At 51.9% G+C, this 27581-nt stretch overlaps 1 protein-coding gene across 1 annotated transcript in view; it reads left to right on the top strand.

The window, feature by feature from the left end:
* Positions 1 to 1802: 1802 nt before the first annotated feature.
* The window catches only part of LOC142272515 (glutamate receptor ionotropic, kainate 5-like), a gene marked incomplete at its 3' end in the record, with an annotated part of 61639 nt that continues 35860 nt past the window's right edge, over positions 1803 to 27581 (top strand). Inside the window, exons 1-2 of the mRNA XM_075332505.1 lie at positions 1803 to 1856; positions 10554 to 10651. Of these exons, the coding sequence (XP_075188620.1) occupies positions 1811 to 1856; positions 10554 to 10651 (144 nt within the window). The remainder of the gene's footprint in view (positions 1857 to 10553; positions 10652 to 27581) is intronic.

Below are 27581 nucleotides of genomic sequence, written 5' to 3'. Positions count from 1 at the left end.
GGACAGCCGTGTGAGCAAACTCTTCTTACTTTAGCACCGCTAATATCTCCAGTAGTATATCTAATAGACATGGTGGACAGCAGTGTGAGCAGACTCTTCTTACCTTACCACTCCTTGTATCGCCAGTATTACATCTAATAAACATGGTGGGCAGCAGTGTGAGCAGACTCTTTTTACCTTAGCACTCCTGTTATCTCCAGTATTATATCTAATAGACATGGTGGACTGCAGTGTGAGCAGCCTCTTCTTAACTCAGCTCCCTTGGTATCTCCAGTATTCAATCAGATAGACAAGATGGACAGCCGTGTGAGCAGCCTCTTCATACCTCAGCTCCCCTGGTATCTCCAGTATTAGATCAGCTAGGCAGGGTGGACAGCAATGTCGGCCGCCTCCTCTTACCTCAGCACCCCTGATATCTCCAGTATTCGATCAAATAGACTGGGTCGACAGCAGTGTGAGCAGCCTCTTCTTACCTCAGGACATCTATTGTCTCCAGTATTAGATGAGATAGACAGGGTGAGCAACCTCTTCTAACCTCAGCACCCCTGGTATCTCCAGTATTAGATCAGATAGACAGGGTGGACAGCAGTATGAGTGGCCTCTTCTTACCTCAGCACCCATGATATCTCCAGTATTCGATCAGCCAGCTAGAATGGGTTGACAGCAGTTGTGAGCAGCCACCTCTTGCATCAGCACCCTTGATATCTCCAGTATTAAATCAGATATACCTGGTGGACATCAGTGTTAGCAGCCTCTTGGCTAAGCCCCACTGGCTTAAATCTTCTTACTGTAGAACCCCTTGTATCTCCTGTATTAAAATGCATAGATATGGTGAACAGCAGTGTGAGCAGCCTCCTCTTAACACCTCTGGTATCTCATTAGATCTAATAGACATGGTGGACAGCAGTGTAAGCAGCCTCTTCTTTCCTTAGCACACCTAATATCTCCAGTGTTATATCTAATAGACATGGGGGACATCAGTGTGAGCAGATTCCTTTTACCTTAGCACCCCTGGTATCTCCAGTATTATATCTAATAGACATGGTGGACAGCAGTGTGAGCAAACTCTTCTTACTTTAGCACCGCTAATATATCCAGTAGTATATCTAATAGACATGGTGGACAGCAGTGTGAGCAGACTCTTCTTACCTTACCACTCCTTGTATCGCCAGTATTACATCTAATAAACATGGTGGGCAGCAGTGTGAGCAGACTCTTTTTACCTTAGCACTCCTGTTATCTCCAGTATTATATCTAGTAGACATGGTGGACAGCAGTGTGAGCAGCCTCTTCTTACCTTAGCACTCCTGTTATCTCCAGTATTATATCTAATAGACATGGTGGACAGCAGTGTGAGCAGACTCTTTACCTTAGCACTCCTGTTATCTCCAGTATTACATCTAATAGACATGGTGGACAGCAGTGTGAGCAGACTCTTTACCTTAGCACTCCTGTTATCTCCAGTATTACATCTAATAGACATGGTGGACAGCAGTGTGAGCAGACTCTTTACCTTAGCACTCCTGTTATCTCCGGTATTATATCTAATAGACATGGCGGACAGCAGTGTGAGCAGCCTCTTTTTACCTTTAGCACTCCTGTTATCTCCGGTATTATCTATATATATAATTGCCTTATTCTGTCTGTCTGTCTGTCTGTCTGTCTGTCTATCTGTCTGTCTGTCATGCTCCGAAATTGTGTCCTTACGGTGACACAAAGCTGATTGGCCGCTGGGCTCGCCATGGCCCCGCCCCCCCACACGGATTGGCCTCTCGCCCCGGCTCTCTGCAGGCCCCGCCCCCCTCACGCAATGCACGCTCGCTGTGGCCCAACTGACACGGGGCTCCGATTCCCAGGTGAGTACACACACATCAGATCACACTCACTCTCACACACACCTCACACATCACATCCACACATCACAACATGCTGGGATATCGCTTGCTTCTACACCGGCTCCGTCAGGATCCCGGCAGCGCCAGACATAACCTTGCGATGCTGGGATCTTAACGGAGGCCGTGAAAGCTGGTAACCATTATACACATCGGGTAACTAAGGTCCCTTAGTTACCCGATGTGTATCATAGTTACCAGTGTACACCGGCTCCCACTCACTCTCACATCACACACACATCACACACACATCACATCGCATCCACACATCAAGGTCCTGCAGCTGCGGAACATACATAACATAACAGCCCACACATAACAGCACACACACACACACAAATCAGATCACACTCACACACACCTCACACATCACATCGCATCCACATACTCACAACATCCTGGGATATCGCTTGCTTCTCGGCGGCGATACTGTGCTGTGAGCTTCCAGGACCTGAGGGAGGATCACATGGCCAGAAGCATGTGATATCCCCGGATGTTGTGAGTATGAGCGCGTATGTGCAATATCGTCAGTGTCTGTGTGTGTGAGTGTATGCGATCGGGTGTGTGTGAGTGGATGCGATCGGTTGTGTGGGTGAGTGGATGCGATCGGTTGTGTGTGTGAGTGTATGCGATCGGGTGTGTGTGTGAGTGGATGCGATCGGTTGTGTGTGTGAGTGGATGCGATCGGTTGTGTGGGTGAGTGGATGCGATCGGGTGTGGGTGAGTGTCGGCAGAGGAGCACAGCGTGCTGGAGGAGGCTGGGAGCAGAGAGGCTGATCTTGGGGAAGGCTGGGAGAGGGGGGCTGATGCTGAGGGAGGCTGGAAGGAGAGAGGCTGAGCAAACGTGCTCCATCCGCCATACTGCGCACTCCCCATCGTGCTGCATCCCCCATGCTGCGCACTCCCAAACGTGGTCCATCCGCCATGCTGCGCACTCCCAAACGTGGTCCATCCGCCATGCTGCGTACTCCCAAACGTGGTCCATCCGCCATGCTGCGCACTCCCAAACGTGCTCCATCCGCCATACTGCGCACTCCCAAACGTGCTCCATCCGCCATACTGCGCACTCCCCATCGTGCACCATCCGGCATGCTGCGCACTCCCAAGCGGATGGAGCATGATGGGGGAGTGCGCAGCATGGCGGATGGAGCACGTTTGGGAGTGCGCAGCATGGCGGATGGAGCACGTTTGGGAGTGCGCAGCATGACGGATGGAGCACGTTTGGGAGTGCGCAGCATGACGGATGGAGCACGTTTGGGAGTGCGCAGCATGCCGGATGGTGCACGATGGGGAGTGCGCAGTATGGCGGATGGAGCACGTTTGGGAGTGCGCAGTATGGCGGATGGAGCACGTTTGGGAGTGCGCAGCATGGCGGATGGAGCACGTTTGGGAGTGCGCAGCATGGCGGATGGAGCACGTTTGGGAGTGCGCAGCATGGCGGATGGAGCACGTTTGGGAGTGCGCAGCATGGCGGATGGAGCACGTTTGGGAGTGCGCAGCATGGCGGATGGAGCACGTTTGGGAGTGCGCAGCATGGCGGATGGAGCACGTTTGGGAGTGCGCAGCATGGCGGATGGAGCACGTTTGGGAGTGCGCAGCATGGCGGATGGAGCACGTTTGGGAGTGCGCAGCATTGCGGATGGAGCACGTTTGGGAGTGCGCAGCATGCCGGATGGTGCACGATGGGGAGTGCGCAGTATGGCGGATGGAGCACGTTTGGGAGTGCGCAGCATGGCGGATGGAGCACGTTTGGGAGTGCGCAGCATGGCGGATGGACCACGTTTGGGAGTGCCCAGCATGGCGGATGGAGCACGTTTGGGAGTGCGCAGCATGGCGGATGGAGCACGTTTGGGAGTGCGCAGCATGGCGGGTGGAGCACGTTTAGGAGTGCGCAGCATGGCGGATGGAGCATGATAGGGGGTGCGCAGCATGGCGGATGGAGCACGTTTGGGAGTGTGCAGCATGGGGGATAGAGCACGATGGGGAGTGCGCAGCATGGCGGATGGAGCACGTTTGGGAGTGCGCAGCATGGGGGATGCAGCACGATGGGGAGTGCGCAGTATGGCGGATGGAGCACGTTTGGGAGTGCGCAGCATGGCGGATGGACCACGTTTGGGAGTGCGCAGCATGGCGGATGGAGCACGTTTGGGAGTGCGCAGCATGGGGGATGCAGCACGATGGGGGGTGCGCAGCATGGAGGATGGAGCACGATGAGAGGTGCACACCTCCCCCCAACACACACACACACGCGCACTGCACAACACACACACACTAGGAATCACAAACAACGCCCTACACAGACACCCACACACACAGACAACGCTGCACTCACAAATATATGCACATACTGCACAACACACACATTGCTCAAAACATACCTCCCCCCAAAACACACCACACCCACACAAACCGCACAACACACACACAACGCTACAGACACACAGCGCTCCACAAACAACGCAACACACGCAACACACATACAACACCGCTCTCACCCCCCGCGACACTCAGAACATGTACAGCGCCCTACACAAACACTTGGTAACTACACACAACAACATCTATATATATATATATATATATATATATATATATATATATATATATATATATAACAAAAATCATACATGAACTACACAATACATAAATTCTAGAAACCCGATGCGTAGAATCGGGCCACCTTCTAGTATCTAATAAACATGGTGGACAGCAGTGTGAGCAGCCTCTTTTTACCTTTAGCACTCCTGTTATCTCCGGTATTATATCTAATAAACATGGTGGACAGCAGTGTGAGCAGCCTCTTTTTACCTTTAGCACTCCTGTTATCTCCGGTATTATATCTAATAGACATGGCGGACAGCAGTGTGAGCAGCCTCTTTTTACCTTTAGCACTCCTGTTATCTCCGGTATTATATCTAATAGACATGGCGGACAGCAGTGTGAGCAGCCTCTTTTTACCTTTAGCACTCCTGTTATCTCCGGTATTATATCTAATAAACATGGTGGACAGCAGTGTGAGCAGCCTCTTTTTACCTTTAGCACTCCTGTTATCTCCGGTATTATATCTAATAGACATGGCGGACAGCAGTGTGAGCAGCCTCTTTTTACCTTTAGCACTCCTGTTATCTCCGGTATTATATCTAATAGACATGGCGGACAGCAGTGTGAGCAGCCTCTTTTTACCTTTAGCACTCCTGTTATCTCCGGTATTATCTATATATATAATTGCCTTATTCTGTCTGTCTGTCTGTCTGTCTGTCTGTCTATCTGTCTGTCTGTCTGTCATGCTCCAAAATTGTGTCCTTACGGTGACACAAAGCTGATTGGCCGCTGGGCTCGCCATGGCCCCGCCCCCCCACACGGATTGGCCGCTCGCCCAGGCTGCGCCCCCACACGGATTGGCCAGCCGCTCGCCCAGGCTCCGCCCCCCCCACAGATTGGCCTCTCGCCCCGGCACCCTGCAGGCATTGGCAATTCGGCCACGCCACGCCCCGCCCCCCTCACGCAATGCACGTTAGCTCTGGCCCCACCCCCTCCCTCCTCCCGCGCATTTCTCGAACTGACACGGCTGTCACGGAGGTGAGTACGGTACTCCCTGCCCACCCCCCCCCCCTCCCCCCCCCGCCCCCGCCCCCGCCCCCGCTCGCACAGGACTGGTGTGGATACGTTGCTAACCATGCTCGCATGGTTACAAGCGCTGTCACGGAGGTGAGTACTGTACTCCCTCCCCCCCCCCCCTCCCCCCCCCGGCCCCCGCTCGCACGGCAGTGGTGGGAGTGGTGTGGATACGTTGGTATCAAGCCCATCAAGGTCCTGCTGCGCCAGAAGATCCACACGCACACACACAAACATACACACACATCAGATCACACTCACACTCACTCTTACACACACCTCACACACACCTCACACACACCTCACATCGCATCCACATACTCACAACATCCTGGGATATCGCTTGCTTCTCGGCGGCGAAAATGTGCTGTTGTGATCTTCCAGGACCTGACGGAGGATCACATGGCCAGAAGCATGTGATATCCCCGGATGTTGTGAGTATGAGCGCGTATGTGCGATATCGTCAGTGTCTGTGTGTGTGAGTGGATGCGATCGGGTGTGTGTGAGTGGATGCGATCGGGTGTGTGTGAGTGGATGCGATCGGGTGTGTGTGTGAGTGTATGCGATCGGGTGTGTGTGAGTGTATGCGATCGGGTGTGTGTGAGTGTATGCGATCGGGTGTGTGTGAGTGTATGCGATCGGGTGTGTGTGTGAGTGTATGCGATCGGGTGTGTGTGAGTGTATGCGATCGGGTGTGTGTGAGTGTATGCGATCGGGTGTGTGTGAGTGTATGCGATCGGGTGTGTGTGAGTGTATGCGATCGGGTGTGTGTGTGAGTGGATGCGATCGGGTGTGTGTGAGTGGATGCGATCGGGTGTGTGTGAGTGGATGCGATCGGGTGTGTGTGAGTGTATGCGATCGGGTGTGTGTGAGTGTATGCGATCGGGTGTGTGTGTGAGTGGATGCGATCGGGTGTGTGTGAGTGTATGCGATCGGGTGTGTGTGAGTGGATGCGATCGGGTGTGTGTGAGTGGATGCGATCGGGTGTGTGTGAGTGGATGCGATCGGGTGTGTGTGAGTGGATGCGATCGGGTGTGTGTGTGAGTTGATGCGATCGGGTGTGTGTGAGTGTATGCGATCGGGTGTGTGTGAGTGGATGCGATCGGGTGTGTGTGTGAGTGGATGCGATCGGGTGTGTGTGTGAGTGGATGCGATCGGTTGTGTGTGTGAGTGGATGCGATCGGGTGTGTGTGTGAGTGGATGCGATCGGGTGTGTGAGTGTCGGCAGAGGACCAGGCCGTGCTGGAGGAGGCTGGGAGCACAGACGCTGATCATGGGGAAGAGGGGAATGCTGATGCTGAAGGAGGCTGGGATGGGAAGGCTGGGAGGAAGGAGGCTGGGACGAGAGAGGCTGATCCTCAGGAAGGCTGAGGAGGGGAGGCTGATGCTGAGGGAGGCTGGAAGGAGAGAGGCTGAGCAAACGTGCTCCATCCGCCATACTGCGCACTCCCCATCGTGCTGCATCCCCCATGCTGCGCACTCCCAAACGTGGTCCATCCGCCATGCTGCGCACTCCCAAACGTGGTCCATCCGCCATGCTGCGCACTCCCAAACGTGCTCCATCCGCCATGCTGCGCACTCCCAAACGTGCTCCATCCGCCATACTGCGCACTGGAGCACGTTTGGGAGTGCGCAGCATGGCGGATGGAGCACGTTTGAGAATGCGCAGCATGGCGGATGGAGCACGTTTGGGAGTGCGCAGCATGGCGGATGGAGCACGTTTGGGAGTGCGCAGCATGCCGGATGGTGCACGATCGGGAGTGCGCAGTATGGCGGATGGAGCACGTTTGGGAGTGCGCAGCATGGCGGATGGAGCACGTTTAGAAGTGCGCAGCATGGCGGATGGACCACGTTTGGGAGTGCGCAGCATGGCGGATGGAGCACGTTTAGGAGTGCGCAGCATGGGGGATGGAGCACGTTTGGGAGTGCGCAGCATGGCGGATGGAGCACGTTTAGGAGTGCGCAGCATGGCGGATGGAGCACGTTTGCAAGTGCGCAGCATGGCGGATGGAGCACGATGGGAGGTGCACACCTCCCCCCAACACACACACACACGCGCACTGCACAACACACACACACTAGGAATCACAAACAACGCCCTACACAGACACCCACACAGACAACGCTGCACACACAAATATACGCACATACTGCACAACACACACATTGCTCAAAACATACCTCCCCCCAAAACACACCACACCCACACAAACCGCACAACACACACACACACACAACGCTACAGACACACAGCGCTCCACAAACAACGCAACACACGCAACACACATACAACACCGCTCTCACCCCCCGCGACACTCAGAACATGTACAGCGCCCTACACAAACACTTGGTAACTACACACAACAACATCTATATATATATATAACAAAAATCATACATGAACTACACAATACGTAAATTCTAGAATACCCGATGCGTAGAATCGGGCCACCTTCTAGTATCTAATAAACATGGTGGACAGCAGTGTAGCAGTTACCAATTGTTATAGCAGAGCTTGGTTTATCACAATGTAAAAACCAAAACTGCCCAGCAGTACAGCACGGTCACCAAGTTTTGTAGCAGAGCTTGTTTTGACATAAGGTCTAAGCCAGAATTTCTTAGCAGTGTAGCAGAGCTACCCAGTGTTGTAGCAGAACTGGGTTTATCACAAGCTATAAAACAGTACAGCAGTATAACAAAGTTGCCTAGTGTTATAGCAGAGCTTGGTTTGTCATAAGATCCGAGGCAGAATTTGCCAGCAGGATAGCAGATTTATCCAGCAAAACTGAAAACCAGCATTGTAGCAGAGCTGGGTTTGTCAGAGGTTCCCAACCAGAACTGGCTAGAGGTATAGCAGAGTTACCTAGTGTTAAAGCAAAGCTGGTTTTGTCACAATGTCCAGGTCAGCACTCACCAGCAATGTAGCAGAGATGGGCTTGTCAAAAGATGCAAGGCAGAACTGGCTAGAGGTATAACATAGTTACGTAGTGTTATAGCAGAGCTGGGATTGCCACACGATCCAGGTTAGAACTTGCCAGTGGTGTAGGAGAGCTGGGTTTGTTATAGAGTCAAGGCAAAACTGGCCAGAGGTATAGTAGATTTAACCGTCTATGTTGTAGCAGAGCTAGGTTTGTCAGGAGGTTTCTGCAGAGCTAGGTTTGCCAGGAGGTTTGGGCAGAGCTAGGTTTGTTAGGAGGTTTGTGCAGAGTTAGGTTTCCCAGGACGTTTATACAGAGCTAGGTTTATCAGGAGGTTTGTGCAGAGCTAGGTTTGTCAGGAGGTTCGTGCAGAGCTAGGTTTCCCAGGACGTTCATACAGAGCTAGGTTTGCCAGGGGGTTCATCAGAACTAGGTTTGCCAGTAGGTTTGTGCAGAGCTAGGTTTGCCAGGAGGTTCATACAGAGCTAGGTTTGCCAGTAGGTTTATACAGAGCTAGGTTTGCCAGTAGGTTTGTGCAGAGCTAGGTTTGCCAGTACGTTCATGCAGAGCTAGGTTAGCCAGGAGGTTCATGCAGAGCTAGGTTTATCAGGAGGTTTGTGCAGAGCTAGGTTTGTCAGGAGGTTCTTGCAGAGCTAGATTTGCCAGGAGGTTCGTGCAGAGCTAGGCTTGTCATGAGGTTCATGCAGAGCTAGATTTGCCAGGAGGTTTGTGCAGAGCTAGGTTTGTCAGGAGGTTTGTGCAGAGCTAGGTTTGTTAGGAGGTTTATGCAGAGCTAGGTTTGTCAGGAGGTTCGTGCAGAGCTAGGTTTGTCAGGAGGTTCGTGCAGAGCTAGGTTTGTCAGGAGGTTCGTGCAGAGCTAGGTTTCTCAGGAGGTTTATGCAGAGCTAGGTTTGTCAGGAGGTTCGTGCATAGCTAGGTTTGTCAGGAGGTTCATGCAGAGCTAGGTTAGCCATAGGTTTGTGCAGAGCTAGGTTTGCAAGGAAATTCGTGCAGAGCTACATTTGCCAGGAGGTTCATGCAGAGCTAGGTTTGTCAGGAGGTTCATGCAGAGCTAGATTTGCCAGGAGGTTTGTGCAGAGCTAGGTTTGTCAGCAGGTTCGTGCAGAGCAGGCAGATGGAAGCAGTCCTCAGTGGCAAAGTGCATGACAATTACCGCAATCCTTGGAAATCTTCTGCAATCTGGATCTTGACAAATCTTCTTAAGGATCATCCCCATTAAATTGTGGCTTTTCCGCGTGTAATTTTGGATGATTTTTTCCCCTGTCATGGAAGCTTATCCACGATACATATAAATCAGGTCACAAAAAAATCCCTTTTTCCTTGAGCAGCATGATGAGGGTTTCGGAGCGGGATCCACACCGGAACGTGTGACCCGTCTCTTCCCACACCCTGCAGGATAATACCGCAGACCGCTACGCTGTGACTTGCCTTGGAAGCCGGCGATTAGCAGTTTAACAATTACAATTCAATTATCCTAAACTAAGGGATCAGGAGCGAGACATTTTCCTATTTCGCCAAACGAAAAACCCTTTAACAAAATGCTGCGGTGACAGAATTTCTAAGTGCGGCCGGTGCCGTGAGCGACTTATCCTCCTTTCTTTTTTTTTTATTTTTTTTATTTATACAATTAGCATTTTCCCTTTTTTCTTAAATGACGAAATAAATGTCCCTCACTGTGTAAATTAAGCCCCTAATGAGCGTGTTCTGTCCTGAGCGGTGTTTGCCGAGTGTCGGGTATTAGAGGACCGTGGAGGCGGGTGATCCGAGGATAGAATGCATGGGACACAATTATCAAACATGACCCGGACCCCCGGATTTAATCAGAGGGAGCGCCCTCCGTAATGTAAAGCCGCGGCCGCGGGAAATGAATGTTCAATAACCTATGAGAAAAAGGAATGGAAAGCGAGGGGAAGCTAATGAGGTGGATATAATGGACGGACAGCCGTTACCGCCAGCACCACCGCCTCTGCTGACGTTCGGAGGTCCATCTCATAAACATGGGATGGGGGGAGGTGGGGAGCGGGAGGATAAGACAGTTGTCACAGTTATTTGGCCTTCATTTTGCTGATTTTATGTTTTTTTTTATTTTTTCTTTTTTTTCCAACAGTGTGTCAAATTTTACCCAAAGGGGTGGTCTCCGTACTGGGACCCTCGACCAGCCCGGCCTCTGCATCTACCGTCAGCCATATCTGTGGAGAGAAGGAGGTAAGAATGTATTCAGCCTATGTAAGAGCTATGATAATTGGGGGGATTTGATAGTTTTCTCCCTTCCCCCACCCATGTTCCCATCTCACCCCCACTCATGTTCCCATCTCTCCCCCCACCCATGTTCCCATCTCTCCCCCCACCCATGTTCCCATATACCAATATCCCCCCACCCATGGTCCCATCTCACCCCCCACCCATGTTCCAATGTTCCCATCCTCCCCACCCATGTTCCCATCTCTCCTACCCACACATGTTCGCACCTCACCCCCCACCCATGTTCGCACCTCACCCCCCACCCATGTTCGCACCTCACCCCCCACCCATGTTCCCATCTCATCCCCCACCCATGTTCCAATATTCCCATCTCCCCCCCCCTCCACCCATGTTCCCATCTCGCCCCCCACCCATGTTCCCATCTCGCCCCCCACCCATGTTCCCATCTCGCCCCCCACCCATGTTCCCATCTCTCCCCCCACCCATGTTCCCATCTCTCCCCCCACCCATATTCCCATCTCACCCCTCCTCCCATGTTCCCATCTCACCCCTCCTCCCATGTTCCCATCTCTCCCCCCACCCATGTTCCCATTCCACCCCCCACCCATGTTCCCATTACACCCCCCACCCATGTTCCCATCTGAAGCCCTCCACCCATGTTCCCATCTCTACCCCCCACCCATATTCCCATCTCACCCCTCCACCCATGTTCCCATCTCTACCCCCCACCCATATTCCCATCTCACCCCTCCACCCATGTTCCCATCTCCCCCTCCCATGTTCCCATCTCAAGCCCCTCATGCCACCAGGCCGAGTCCCGACTCCCAACAAATTGCCAATGCGGTCCTGCCATAATTGCCCTCCGCCCTGATGGTTTATGACATCACAGCTCCACATCTCCTACCACTATAAAGAGGTAGGGGGCGCTGCGCCGTTGCCTCTGATCTCTTTAGTCAGGGTCTGTTATGGATTTATTTCAGCAGGTAGTTTTTTTTTTTCCAGAATCAAACACACTTTAAACTATTCTTAAAAAAAAAAGAGGTTATTCAGCAGCTGTGCTGTAGATTCTAAATTTTTGTGTTGCAGATACTGCAAAACATCATAAATACCTCAGCTGCTGCAGAACCTTATGATACACATACGCACCTCAGCTTCTGCGGAACCTCATAATACACACCTCAGCTACTACAGAACCTCATAATGCACACCTCAGCTACTACAGAACCTCATAATGCACACCTCAGCTACTACAGAACCTAATCGTACACACCTCAGCTACTACAGAACCTCATAATGCACACCTCAGCTACTACAGAACCTCATAATGCACACCTCAGCTACTACAGAACCTAATCGTACACACCTCAGCTGCTGCAGAACCTCATAATGCACACCTCAGCTACTACAAAACCTCATAATGCACACCTCAGCTACTACAAAACCTCATAATGCACACCTCAGCTACTACAGAACCTCATAATGCACACCTCAGCTACTACAGAACCTCATAATGCACACCTCAGCTACTACAGAACCTCATAATGCACACCTCAGCTACTACAGAACCTCATAATACACACCTTACCTGTGGCAGAACCTCATAATACACACACCTCAGCTGCTGTAGAAACTCTTAATACACACCTCAGCTGCAGAACCTCATAATACACACCTCAGCTGCTGCAGAACCTCTTAATACACATCTCAGTTGCTGCAGAGCCTCATATTATATGTTTAAGTTGCTGCAGAACCTTATAATACACACTTAATCTGCTGCAGAACCTCATTACACATGTTTAAGCTGCTGCAGAACCTCATTATACACCTATTTATGGTGTTCTTCTGCCATTATTGTGCGGTGGTATCGCACCGTCTCATCAGTCCGTCTCCCCTGTGGTCCTCGCAGATAATTTTCTCTATCTCTGGCTTTCACACTGGGGACAATTTTATAGGAAGCCAATTATCCTGCGGAGAAAACTGTAGGAAACCCCAGTACAAGGGTCCGGTGCCAATAAATAAGCGAGCGGGTGGGCTTCATTATTAATGACATTATTAAGGTTAACTCTGATAGGAAACGCTATGGGGGGGGGGGAAGGAAGAAGAAACATGGCCGGCTCCTACGTCCATAGCAGGCTCCAGACAGTTCTGGTTTATGGGGTCACGTTTCCCATCCTTTAAATGTGTGGCACTTCCAAACAGACAAATGTGAATAGGTGCAAACTGAACAGGAAATACACTCTAACAAATATACAGCTGCACTCTGAGACGATAAGGTATGAAAACATTGAATGTAGGAATTTGGACATTCATTACTGCTAAGGACATACATATAAAAATTGGGTCATTTTGGGCATAAAAAGGCCAGTTTTTATGAGCCTAACAGCCAGCGTCAAGGCGTATCTCTTTGCCAGGTCCCTACCTAAATGTCTACCTGGGTTGAAAAGCCTTCAATTTTATAGGAAGGCGGGATTAAATATCACCTTAAGCTTATGAGAAGGAGTGCTCAGCCAAAAGGCATGACCCTATAATCTAAAATGAGAAAACTGAAGTAATTTCCTAACAGACAAATGTGAATAGGTGAAAACTGAACAGGAAATACGCTCTAACAAATATACAGCTGCACTCTGAGACGCTAAGGTATACAGACATTCAATATAGGAACTTGGACATGTGTTACTGCTAAGGAAATACATATAAAAATTGAAACACTTGGCACATAAAAAGGTCAGTTTTATGTGAGCCCAGCAGCCAACATCAAGGCGTATCTCTTTGCTGGGTCCCTACCTAAATGTCTCTACTCAGGTTAAAAAGCCTACTACTCCTCCTGTCATTGGCCTTCCTGTTGTCACCCACAGCTCTCTTCTTATATTGCTCCTCCTGTCACTGACCTTCCTGCTGTCACCCACACCTCCCTTCTTATACTGCTCCTCCTGTCACTGGCCTTCCTGCTGTCACTTGCACCTCTCTCCTTATACTGTTCCTCCTGTCACTGACCTTCCTGCTGTCACTTGCACCTCTCTTCTTTTATTGTTCCTCCTGTCACTGACCTTCCTGCTGTCACCCACACCTCTCTTCTTATACTGCTCCTCCTGTCACTGACCTTCCTGCTGTCACCCGCATCTCTCTTTTTTTACTGTTCCTCCTGTCACTGACTTTCCTGCTGTCACCCACACCTCTCTTCTTATACTGCTCCTCCTGTCACTGACCTTCCTGCTGTCACCCGCACCTCTCTTCTTATACTGTTCCTCCTGTCACTGACCTTCCTGCTGTCACACACACGTTCCTTCTTATATTGCTCCTCCTGTCACTGACCTTCCTGCTGTCACCCGCACCTCCCTTCTTATACTGTTCCTCCTGTCACTGACCTTCCTGCTGTCACCCACACCTCTCTCCTTATATTGCTCCTCCTGTCACTGACCTTCCTGCTGTCACCCGCACCTCCCTTCTTATACTGTTCCTCCTGTCACTGACCTTCCTGCTGTCACACACATCTATCTTCTTTTAATGTTCCTCCTGTCACTGACTTTCCTGCTGTCACCCACACCTCTCTTCTTATACTGCTCCTCCTGTCACTGACCTTCCTGCTGTCACCCGCACCTCTCTTCTTATACTGTTCCTCCTGTCACTGACCTTCCTGCTGTCACCCACACCTCCCTTCTTATACTGCTCCTCCTGTCACTGACCTTCCTGCTGTCACCCACACCTCTCTTCTTATACTGTTCCTCCTGTCACTGACCTTCCTGCTGTCACACACACCTCTCTTCTTATACTGCTCCTCCTGTCACTGACCTTCCTGCTGTCACACACACCTCTCTTCTTATACTGTTCCTCCTGTCACTGACCTTCCTGCTGTCACCCGCACCTCTCTTCTTATACTGTTCCTCCTGTCACTGGCCGCATGTGCCATGAGTATCTGGAGCCTTTTTGCACCCGGGCCACGAATATCTTATACTCTGCACCCCCCATAGCTGATAACTATAATTTCACCCTGAGAAATGATCCGGTCGGCGCTCGGTGCACATGACATTGGATAGAAGTCATTAACGCCATATTATACGATATATTAGATGTATCCAATTGAGCAGCTGATGGATGGCGCGTTCTAGGTCACTGATCTCGCTGCCGCCGCCGTCGCCTTTACGGGCAGATTTTTATCCAAGAGATCATTTTCTGTTTTACATTTCAAAGTAGGCGCAGAGGCGATCTGTCAAATGTAGCAGAGCCGAGTCCGTGATTTGCTATAAAACCATGGGTATTATGTGCGATTTTGCAAAAGGGAGACCTCCAAACTGACAGTTACCGCCAAAGTCTGCTGTAATGTGAAAAGCCGCGCTTTTGGATGGTATCTTGATGCTTTGTCATTAGAAGGAATTTCGACATCCAGATGCACATTTAGGGGATGGATAAAAACTGGTATTAAATTGCCCCAACCATTAATATGGGTGCTGTCACGCCGGATGCAAGGGGACGCCAGGTGAGCGGCACAACAGAAAGGAAGAATACGATGGAAGATCCTGACGATAGGGTGCGGGAAAGGGGGTGACCTTGTAACACTCACCTCAATCTGATCCCTGCACTCCCCAACATCCCTAGACGGGTGCTTCCCCCATGCGCCATCATTTCCCAACATCCCTAGACAGGTCCTTCCCCCATGCACCATCACTCCCCAACATCCCTAGACGGGTGCTTCCCCAGGTGCCGTCACTCCCCAACATCCCTAGACTGGTGCTTCCCCCATGCACCATCACTCCCCAACATCCCTAGACAGGTCTTTCCCCCATGCGCCATCATTTCCCAACATCCCTAGGCAGGTCCTTCCCCCATGCACCATCACTCCCCAACATCCCTAGACTGGTCCTTTCCCCCATGAGCCATCACTCCCCAACATCCCTAGACTGGTGCTTCCCCCATGCGCCATCATTTCCCAACATTCCTAGACAGGTCCTTCCCCCATGCACCATCACTCCCCAACATCCCTAGACTGGTCCTTTCCCCCATGAGCCATCACTCCCCAACATCCCTAGACTGGTCTTTTCCCCCATGAGCCGTCACTCCCCAACATCCCTAGACGGGTGCTTCCCCCATGAGCCATCACTCCCCAACATCCATAGATGGGTCTTTCCCCCATGCGCCTTCACTCCCCAACATCCCTAGACGGGTGCTTCCCCCATGAGCCATCACTCCCCAACATCCATAGATGGGTCTTTCCCCCATGTGCTGTCACTCCCCAACATCCCTCAACAGGTCCTTCCCTCATGAGCCATCTCTTCCCAACATCCCTAGACAGGTGCTTGCGGTGCCGTTACTCCCCAAGATCCCTAAACAGGTCCTTTCCCCATGCGCCATCACTCCCCAACATCCCTAGACGGGTCCTTCCCCCATGCGCCGTCATTCCCCCAACATCCCTAGACGGGTCCTTCCCCCATGCGCCGTCATTCCCCAACATCTCTAGATGGGTCCTTCCCCCATGCGCCATCATTCCCCAACATCCCTAGATAGGTGCTTTCCCCATGCGCCGTCATTCCCCAACATCCCTAGACGGGTGCTTCCCCCATGCGCCGTCATTCCTCAACATCCCTAGATGGGTCCTTCCCCCATGCGCCGTCATTCCCCAACATCCCTAGATGGGTCCTTCCCCCATGCGCCGTCATTCCCCAACATCCCTAGATGAGTCCTTCCCCCATGCGCCGTCATTCCCCAACATCCCTAGATGGGTCCTTCCCCCATGCGCCGTCATTCCCCCAACATCCCTAGACGGGTGCTTTCCCCATGCGCCGTCATTCCCCAACATCCCTAGATGGGTCCTTCCCCCATGCGCCGTCATTCCCCCAACATCCCTAGACGGGTGCTTTCCCCATGCGCCGTCATTCCCCAACATCCCTAGACAGATCCTTCCCCCATACGCCATCACTCCCCAACATCTCTAGATGGGTCCTTCCCCCATACGCCATTATTCCCTAACATCCCTTGACGGGTCCTTCCCCCATGTGCCATCATTCCCCAATTTCCCTAGACGGGTCTTTCCCCCATGTGCCGTCACTCCCAAACATCCCTAAACTGGTCCTTCCCCCATGCGCCGTCATGTGCATAGGCCCTCACTGGCCCTGAACTCATCCTGACTACTGTGAAGGCCAGCAAGACACTAGTCTCACTACTAGAGGGTATTCTGCTGTGAGCAGGGGTTGAACCAGCTGACCCAGGAGGTCCCTTCTAACTCTAACATTCTATGGTTCTATGATTCTACTACAATAAAACAACACAAAGAAGATTAAACAAACAGGGAAAAACACAACAAATAGCACTCCTCAGCTTCAGCAGGAAACTTCACAGCTGCAACTGAATCAAACACCTCAGCTTCTCCAGAGACAGGCTCCTTCAAAATGGTCAGTATAGAATGAACTATAGCCGGCATAGGAGAGAGTAAAGGAGTTTATATAGGAGAAGGGCGTGGCTGCAGCTGAGATTAACAGCTACAAGTCAATCTTCACAGGATAGAAGCGAAACCTTAACCCCTTCAGAACCGAATGGAATTAAATATGCTCCTACTCAGAGGATAAACAATCAGCGAGCTTTAAAGAGGCTCTGTGATCAAATAAAATGCTGTGTTTTTCTGATCCCAGATCCCCCGAGGTCTCAGCAGGGCGCGACAGACTTGTGACAGGTCCGTCCTAATTATAAAAAACATCTGCCCTCCAGAGCGCACCAAGTTGGCAAATCTTTCTCTATCCAAGTTCCTGTCCCCAAGGAGAACACTTCTGTTTTATCCAATGAGAGCCTTTCTTGGTTTTCTTACCGGTGTTCGAAAATTAAATGCTGGATTCTTTCTAAATGATTACTTTGAAGTCAATATCCCTTTAAAAACACACAAGGACACACGGCAATAAAGACTTTGTATAATATAAAGGTATAACGCATACTAATCAAAACATATTTGTGCTGTTTGCAGTAAACCAGTCAAACAGGAACAATGTAAATAGATCCACACAGCTAATATAGCAAGTGGTGTCACCAAATTCAGCATAAAATGCCACATTTACTGACTACTGCAGTCTCAGAATTATTCACCCACTTCATGACAAGTGTCTCCATTACTTAGTACAGCTCCGCTGGCTGTTATGACCTGCTAGTACAGCTCTTCTGGCTGTTATGACCTGCTAATACAGCTCCTCTGGCTATTATGACCTGCTAGTACAGCTCCTCTGGCTGTTATGACCTGCTAGTACAGCTCCTCTGGCTGTTATGACCTGCTAGTACAGCTCCTCTGGCTGTTATGACCTGCTAGTACAGCTCCTCTGGCTGTTATGACCTGCTAGTACAGCTCCTCCGGCTGTTATGACCTGCTAGTACAGCTCCTCTGGCTGTTATGACCTGCTAGTACAGCTCCTCTGGCTGTTATGACCTGCTAGTACAGCTCCTCTGGCTGTTATGACCTGCTAGTACAGCTCCTCCGGCTGTTATGACCTGCTAGTACAGCTCCTCTGGCTGTTATGACCTGCTAGTACAGCTCCTCTGGCTGTTATGACCTGCTAGTACAGCTCCTCTGGCTGTTATGACCTGCTAGTACAGCTCCTCTGGCTATTATGACCTGCTAGTACAGCTCCTCTGGCTGTTATGACCTGCTAGTACAGCTCTTTTGGCTGTTATGACCTACTAATACAGCTCCTCTGGCTGTTATGACCTGCTAGTACAGCTCCTCTGGCTGTTATGACCTGCTAGTACAGCTCCTCTGGCTGTTATGACCTGCTAGTACAGCTCCTCTGGCTGTTATGACCTGCTAGTACAACTCCTCTGGCTGTTATTTATCACCTGCTAGTACAGCTCATCTGGCTGTTTATAACCTGCTGGTACAGCTCTTATGACCTGCTAGTACAGCTCCTCTGGCTATTATGACCTGCTAGTACAGCTCCTCTGGCTGTTATGACCTGCTAGTACAGCTCTTTTGGCTCTTATGACCTGCTAGTACAGCTCCTCTGGCTGTTATGACCTACTAATACAGCTCCTCTGGCTGTTATGACCTGCTAGTACAGCTCCTCTGGCTGTTATGACCTGCTAGTACAGCTCCTCTGGCTGTTATGACCTGCTAGTACAGCTCCTCTGGCTGTTATGACCTGCTAGTACAGCTCCTCTGGCTGTTATGACCTGCTAGTACAGCTCCTCTGGCTGTTATGACCTGCTAGTACAGCTCCTCTGGCTGTTATGACCTGCTAGTACAGCTCCTCTGGCTGTTATGACCTGCTAGTACAGCTCCTCTGGCTGTTATGACCTGCTAGTACAGCTCCTCTGGCTGTTATGACCTGCTAGTACAGCTCCTCTGGCTGTTATTTATCACCTGCCGGTACAGCTCCTCTGGCTATTATGACCTGCTGTAAATGTATGCCAGACACCAGCTTTGGCACCATTTCTGAGGAATCTTAACCCTGGCTTGTGCAATGGCCTCCAGCTCGCAACTGTCTTCTTCAAATCCCACCATAGATTTCCTATGGTTGTCAAGTCAGGTAACGGCCACTCTACAGCCTTCTATGACCTCTTCTGGATCTAAGCTTTGGTGGACTGCGAGGTGTGCCGGGGATTATCGTCCTGTTAAATCCAATGACACCCAAGCTTCAGCTTCCTCACAGATGGCATGAAGTTTTCTCCTGAGATACTTAATTGAATTCACCTTGTCCTACACCTGCTGTATATTTCCAGTGTCAGAGGAAGCAAAGCAACTCCAGAGCATCACAGAGCCACCTCCATGCCTCACTTTACGTACAATCGAGCCCTAATCCATGCTTCACAGTAGTCATTCCTAAGCCACCTCCATACTTCACTGTACTCATCCCTGAGCCGCCTCCATGCTTCACTGTAAGCATCACCGAGCCCCCGCCATGCTTCACTATAGGCATCAGTGAGCCACCTTGATGCTTCACTGTAGACATCACTAAGCCCCGCTGTGCTTCACTGTAGGCAGGCATTAGTGATCCACAGCCATGCATCACTGTAGGTATCACCAAGCTCCCGCCATGCATCACTGTAGGTATCATCAAGCCCTCGCCATCCATTACTGTAGATATCATCAAGCTCCTGCCATGCATCACTATAGTCCCCAGCATGCTTCACTGTAGACATCACCAAGCTCTCGCCATGTTTCACTGTACTCATCATAGAGCCACCTCCATGCTTCGCTGAAGTCATCACCAAACCTTGTAGGCATCACTGAGCCCCCGCAATGCATTACTATAGAAATCACTGAGCCACCTCCATGCTTCACTGTAGACACCACCTAGCCACCACCATTCTTCACTGTAAACATCACTGAGCCCCAACCATGCTTCACTGTAGACATCACCGAGCCCCATCATCTTTCACTGTATGCATCACTGAGCCCCCGCCATGCTTCACTATATGCATCAGTGAGCCACCACAATGCTTCATTATAGACCTCACCGAGCCCCCACCATGCTTCACTGTAGGTATCAACAAGCCCCCTGCATGCCTCACTATAGGTATCACTGAGCCCTCGTCATGAATCATTGTAGATATCATTGAGCCCTCCCCTTGCTTTGCTGTAGGCATCATCTAGCCCCCACCATGCATGAGTAAATAGGTATCACTAAGCCACCACCATGCTTCACTGTAGGCCTCATCGAGCCCCTGCCAAGTTTCATTATTCCTTTTCCAGACATACTGCTGATTTATAGGCCTAAAAAGTTCCAGGTAGATTTATTGCTCCACAGAACAAAATCCCCAAACTTTTGTGGCATAGTGAACATCAGCATTAAGTATATGCCTTATTGTGCAAAAGGTAAACTCCGTGCTGCCACCAGATAGGACTTTTGCTGTCACTCGAGGGTATTTGACGAACGGCCTCCCCAGAAATATGGTGGTGGCTGCTGACCGTTACCAGTTTCTGCCGCTTTTGGGTAGTGGAGCCGATGTTCCTATATTTTTGCACTTGTGAACTCTGCTTCCATCTGCACCTCCCTGAACATTCATTGCCTTTGTTTCTTCTTGTATCCAATGATTTCTTCTCTTTTTTTGGACCACTCTTCTGACAACCCCAGAATATTAGTGACCTGGAGGCCATTACCCATGAGGAATGGCCTAATGCTCCTCAGGAACGCTGCCAGGAGCCGATGTCTGGATATGCATCATGTTTGCAGCCGGTCATAACAGCCAGAAGAGCTCTACTAAGTACTAAAGACTCTTGACGTGAAGGGGGTGAATAATTCTGATTCTGCCGTAGTCAGGGAAAGTGGGATTTTCTGCTGAATTTGGAGAAAACACTTCTGTATTCGCTATTTGAGCTACGTTCATTGGTCTCGTTTCATAGGTTTATTGCCGGCAGGAGGGCATGTCATTCCACGCTCCCATCGGCACACTCGTGCCGTGATTGCAGGGTGCCAATGGGTTGTCATGATAAACGGGGATCTACTGATGACCCCCTGCAGTGGCATAGCTACTGCTTTTGCCGCCCGGGGCAGTCGTCAAATTTGCTGCCCCCTTCCGGTGGCCGTCCATAATCCAGAATATATATATATATATCTTGGGTATCTTGGGTATTGGGTGACGGATGGAGGGGGGCTGTGGCTGATGGGGAGAGTGGTGGCGTATGAAGGGGGGCAGCGGCTGATGGGGAGAGCGGTGGCGTATGAAGGGGGGCAGCGGCTGATGGGGAAAGCGATGGCATATGGAGGGGGGCAGCGGCTGATGGGGAGAGCAGTGGCGTATGAAGGGGGGCTGCGGCTGATGGGGAGAGCAGTGGCGTATGAAGGGGGGCAGCGGCTGATGGGGAGAGCAGTGGCGTATGAAGGGGGGCTGCGGCTGATGGGGAGAGCAGTGGCGTATGAAGGGGGGCTGCGGCTGATGGGGAGAGCAGTGGCGTATGAAGGGGGGCTGCGGCTGATGGGGAGAGCAGTGGCGTATGAAGGGGGGCAGCGGCTGATGGGGAGAGTGGTGGCGTATGAAGGGGGGCAGCGGCTGATGGGGAGAGTGGTGGCGTATGAAGGGGGGCAGCGGCTGATGGGGAGAGCGATGGCGTATGAAGGGGGGCAGTGGCTGATGGGGAGAGTGGTGGCGTATGAAGGGGGAGAGCAGCTGACGGGGAGAGCGGTGGCGTATGAAGGGGGGCAGCGGCTGATGGGGAGAGCGGTGGCGTATGAAGGGGGGCAGCGGCTGATGGGGAGAGTGGTGGCGTATGAAGGGGGGCAGCGGCTGATGGGGAGAGTGGTGGCGTATGAAGGGGGGAAGCGGCTGATGGGGAGAGCGGTGGCGTATGAAGGGGGGCAGTGGCTGATGGGGAGAGTGGTGGCGTATGAAGGGGGGAAGCGGCTGATGGGGAGAGCGGTGGCGTATGAAGGGGGGCAGCGGCTGATGGGGAGAGTGGTGGCGTATGAAGGGGGGCAGCGGCTGATGGGGAGAGCGGTGGCGTATGAAGGGGGGCAGCGGCTGATGGGGAGAGTGGTGGCGTATGAAGGGGGGCAGAGGCTGATGGGGAGAGTGGTGGCGTATGAAGGGGGGAAGCGGCTGATGGGGAGAGTGGTGGCGTATGAAGGGGGCAGCGGCTGATGGGGAGAGTGGTGGCGTATGAAGGGGGGCAGTGGCTGATGGGGAGAGCGATGGCGTATGAAGGGGGCAGCGGCTGATGGGGAGAGCGGTGGCGTATGAAGGGGGGCAGCGGATGATGGGGAGAGTGGTGGAGTATGAAGGGGGGCAGTGGCTGATGGGGAGAGCGGTGGCGTATGAAGGGGGGCAGCGGCTGATGGGGAGAGTGGTGGAGTATGAAGGGGGGCAGCGGCTGATGGGGAGAGCGGTGGCGTATGAAGGGGGGCAGCGGCTGATGGGGAGAGCAGTGGCGTATGAAGGGGGGCTGCGGCTGATGGGGAGAGCGGTGGCGTATGAAGGGGGGCAGCGGCTGATGGGGAGAGTGGTGGCGTATGAAGGGGGGCAGCGGCTGATGGGGAGAGCGATGGCGTATGAAGGGGGGCAGTGGCTGATGGGGAGAGTGGTGGCGTATGAAGGGGGAGAGCAGCTGATGGGGAGAGCGGTGGCGTATGAAGGGGGGCAGCGGCTGATGGGGAGAGCGGTGGCGTATGAAGGGGGGCAGCGGCTGATGGGGAGAGTGGTGGCGTATGAAGGGGGGCAGCGGCTGATGGGGAGAGTGGTGGCGTATGAAGGGGGGAAGTGGCTGATGGGGAGAGCGGTGGCGTATGAAGGGGGGAAGTGGCTGATGGGGAGAGCGGTGGCGTATGAAGGGGGGCAGTGGCTGATGGGGAGAGTGGTGGCGTATGAAGGGGGGAAGCAGCTGATGGGGAGAGCGGTGGCGTATGAAGGGGGGCAGCGGCTGATGGGGAGAGTGGTGGCGTATGAAGGGGGGCAGCGGCTGATGGGGAGAGCGGTGGCGTATGAAGGGGGGCAGCGGCTGATGGGGAGAGTGGTGGCGTATGAAGGGGGGCAGAGGCTGATGGGGAGAGTGGTGGCGTATGAAGGGGGGAAGCGGCTGATGGGGAGAGTGGTGGCGTATGAAGGGGGGCAGCGGCTGATGGGGAGAGTGGTGGCGTATGAAGGGGGGCAGTGGCTGATGGGGAGAGCGATGGCGTATGAAGGGGGCAGCGGCTGATGGAGAGAGTGGTGGCGTATGAAGGGGGGCAGTGGCTGATGGGGAGAGCGGTGGCGTATGAAGGGGGGCAGCGGCTGATGGGGAGAGTGGTGGAGTATGAAGGGGGGCAGTGGCTGATGGGGAGAGCGGTGGCGTATGAAGGGGGGCAGCGGCTGATGGGGAGAGTGGTGGAGTATGAAGGGGGGCAGCGGCTGATGGGGAGAGCGGTGGCGTATGAAGGGGGGCAGTGGCTGACGGGGAGAGCAGTGGCGGATGCAGAGGGGCAGCAGCTGACGGGGAGAGCGGTGGCGTATGAAAGGGGACAGCAGCTGATGGGGAGAACCGGTGGCGGATGGAGGAGGGCAGTGGCAGATCGGAGGCAGTAGCGGCAGTGGATCGGGGCGGTTACTACTACTGCTGCGGCGGCACGGCTGAAAGGGGGCAGTGGCGGGGGCAGAGGTGGATCGGGATCTGATAGGGGGCAGCGGTGGATCGGGATCTGATAGGGGGCAGCGGTGAATCTGGGGCACTTACCAAATGGCACTTGCAGGGATCACTCTCCTCATCTTTCATGGATAAAGTGAAGCTGAGGCGAGTGGTCACCTACAGGTCACCGGCTCCAGATCCAAGGTGATTGGAAAGATCGGTCACAAGCCCGATCTCTCCAATCAGAGCTGGGGGCAGGTGAAACAAAGTTCACCCAGCTCCAGCCAATGATCAGGGCTATAGCTGCACTGATCATGGCTGGATTTCAATGTTACAGCCATTTTCAATGGCTGAAATATCACTGTGGCTGTGATTGGCTGAGCGGCATTTGTCAGCCAATCACAGCCTCCGTAGGTCCGGGGGGGGACACCCCCCCTCCTGAGGTCAGGCAGAGGTCCTCTCCTCCCCGAATCTAAGGTTTTTGCACACCGATCACAGCCAACGAGGCTCCAGGGCCGCGATTTCGCCATGACGTACTGGGTACGTCATGGGTCGTTAAGTACCAGGTCACCATGACGTACCCAGTATGTCATGGGTCGTTAAGGGGTTAATCAACAATTATTATTTCTTCTATGTTTTTCTAATTTTTATTTTTTACCCCCAAAATGCCGCCCCCATGACACGTGCCGCCCCCGCAGACCGCCCCCTCCGACCCCCCTTTGCTACGCCTCTGACCCCCTGTGCCTATCATTATGAGTCTCCTGTGAATGCCGGCCCTGGTGTCACGGCGCATACTTAGGGAAGGTACGGCGCGAGGTACAAATACACAACAGACAGGTGTTTTACGAAGAGAAACAAGGGGTAAACCAGGGACACCTTAACAACGATGGGCCCTGATGTTAGGGAGAGGGAAGATGGACACCTCCTCCACTTACCTGCCACTGTACTCTCAACTCTTAGCCAGTACCTATACAATTATACCTATACCTATACCTGTTGCCGAGCAGGAACCTGAAGCCCTGAGAGACCCTGCAGTAAGCCCTGGCTAGTGAGTGGGAAGGTAAGGATCACTAGTCCCACTGCTGCACTAAAACGCACCAAGGGAAGGTAAGACAGACAGGGAGGAAAACAACAACAGCCTAACTCCAAGAACTAGGCGGGCAGTCAGGCACCAGTACTGCAGCCTACACCGCTACCAACAGCAAAGACTCCAGCAACTCCTTCCACTTCCAGGCCCAGAATCCAAATGGCACAGAGAATAACTGGAACCATCTGCTGGGAGCAGAGGGTATATAATGGGGCTGGGAGTGGTCCCAAACCAGAAACACCTGACCAGGAGTCAGAAGCTGCTGGCAAGGAACACTGACATTAACCCTTACCACACCCAAAGAAAGAATACACGTTTAATATGTAGAGTCTCAGATGACATTGAGAGACTCTAGTCCTGATCCTGTCGCTAGTCTCAAAATACAGAGAGACAGCCGTGACATCAGGACCAGCATTCTTAGGAGAAAGTGATATCTGCTATACATGGCAGTGCTTATAGTATCTGCTTAAAGTGATATCTGCTATACACGGCAGTGCTTATAGTGATATCTGCTTAAAGTGATATCTGCTATACACGGCAGTGCTTATGCACTGCTATGTATAGTACAGTTACTCAGATTATCGAAGTGGAGTTTCAAATCCCCAAATAAGGGGACTAACAAATACATTAAAAAAAAGTAAGTTTATGAAAATGTGAAAAAATTAAAATAACTGGAAAAGTTCAAATTACCCCCATATGATGTGATTGCAGGGCGCATATGGCTTGTCATGATAGCCGGGGGGTCTACTGATGACCCCTAGTGCCTGTCATTATGACTCTTCTGTGAACGCCGGCCCAGTGCCGGCATTCTTAGGAGATAGCTATTTCTTCAATACATAGTAGTGTTTATGCACTGCTATGTATAGCACAAATATAATCACATAACTGCAGCGCAGCTTCAAATGGCCTAATAGAGGGACTAACAAATACAGTAAAAAAGTAAGTTTTTAAGAAATTGAAAGAAATAAAAAAAAAAAGTTCAAATTATCCCCCCATGATGTGATCATAGGGCGCAGATGGGTTGTCATGATAATTGGGGGTCTACTGATGACCCCTTGTACCTATCATTATGACTCTTCTGTGAACGCCGGCCCAGTGCTGGAATTCTTAGGTGATCGCTATTTCTTCTATACATAGCACTGCTATGTATAGCACAAATAATCAAAATCTAATATATAAAGCTGTGTGTATGTGTGTATGTTTGTGTGTGTATATGTGTGTGTGTGTGTGTGTGTGTGTATATGTCGGCGAAAGGAATCTGCACCGTCGCATTTACAATCACAAAATTTTTTACAGACGCCCCATGTGACTCAGGGGATGTCATAGACTATGTTTTGTTGGGAAAATTTAACCCCGCGCTTTAGTTAATCTCCAAACACTCTGCCAGACAGGGAAAGAGACAGACACAGGCAGACAGACAGACAGGGAAAGAGACAGAGACGGGGAAAGAGACAGAGACGGGGAAATAGACAGAGACGGGGAAAGAGACAGAGACGGGGAAATAGACAGAGACGGGGAAAGAGACAGAGACGGGGAAAGAGACAGAGACGGGGAAAGAGACAGAGACGGGGAAAGAGACAGAGACGGGGAAAGAGACAGAGACGGGGAAAGAGACAGAGACGGGGAAAGAGACAGAGACGGGGACAGAGACAGAGACGGGGAAAGAGACAGAGACGGGGAAAGAGACAGAGACGGGGAAAGAGACAGAGACGGGGAAAGAGACAGAGACGGGGAAAGAGACAGAGACGGGGAAAGAGACAGAGACGGGGAAAGAGACAGAGACGGGGAAAGAGACAGAGACGGGGAAAGAGACAGAGACTGGGAAAGAGACGGAGACGGGGACAGAGACGGAGACTGGGACAGAGACGGGGACGGGGACAGAAACGGGGACGGGGACAGAGACGGGGACGGGGACAGAAACGGGGACAGAGACAGAGACGGGGACAGAGACAGAGACGGGGACAGAGACAGAGACGGGGAAAGAGACAGAGATGGGGAAAGAGACAGAGACGGGGAAAGAGACAGAGACGGGGAAAGAGACAGAGACGGGGAAAGAGACAGAGACGGGGAAAGAGACAGAGACGGGGAAAGAGACAGAGACGGGGAAAGAGACAGAGACGGGGAAAGAGACAGAGACGGGGAAAGAGACAGAGACGGGGAAAGAGACAGAGACGGGGACAGAGACAGAGACGGGGACAGAGACAGAGACGGGGACAGAGACAGAGACGGGGACAGAGACAGAGACGGGGACAGAGACAGAGACGGGGACAGAGACAGAGACGGGGAAAGAGACAGAGACGGGGACAGAGACAGAGACGGGGACAGAGACAGAGACGGGGACAGAGACAGAGACGGGGACAGAGAGTCAGACACCCATGGATAGAGAGTCAGACACCCAGACAGACAGGGAAAGAGACCGACACACAGACAGACAGAGAAAGAGATAGACAGACAGAAAGAGACAGACAGAGAGACAGTGACTATCCCGGGCAACGCCGGGTACTACAGCTAGTACAAAATAAATTAATCCAATCTGTAAACTGCGTAACGGGAAAAAAGTAAAAACCTAAAAAATTTGATTTTTTTTTTTTGGGCAGCCACAACATTGCAACAAAATGCAATATGGGGCAATCAACACATTGTATCTACCCCAAAATGGTATCAGTAACAATGTCAGCTCAGGGTGTAAAAAATAGGCAGTCACTGACCTCCATATCACAAAAGCTGGAAACAGGTCTTGGAAAATGGCGACTAAAGCAAAAAAAAAATCATGTAACCACATCAAAGGCAGAGAGTATTGTTAGCCAGAAATGTAGTGGTTAGAATATGAAAGGGAGCGCTTA

This window comes from Anomaloglossus baeobatrachus, unplaced genomic scaffold (genome assembly GCF_048569485.1).
Source record: "Anomaloglossus baeobatrachus isolate aAnoBae1 unplaced genomic scaffold, aAnoBae1.hap1 Scaffold_3508, whole genome shotgun sequence".
Taxonomy (NCBI): domain Eukaryota; kingdom Metazoa; phylum Chordata; class Amphibia; order Anura; family Aromobatidae; genus Anomaloglossus; species Anomaloglossus baeobatrachus.
Note: the sequence above shows the minus strand (reverse complement) of the source record. Positions and strands in the feature narration are given on the sequence as shown.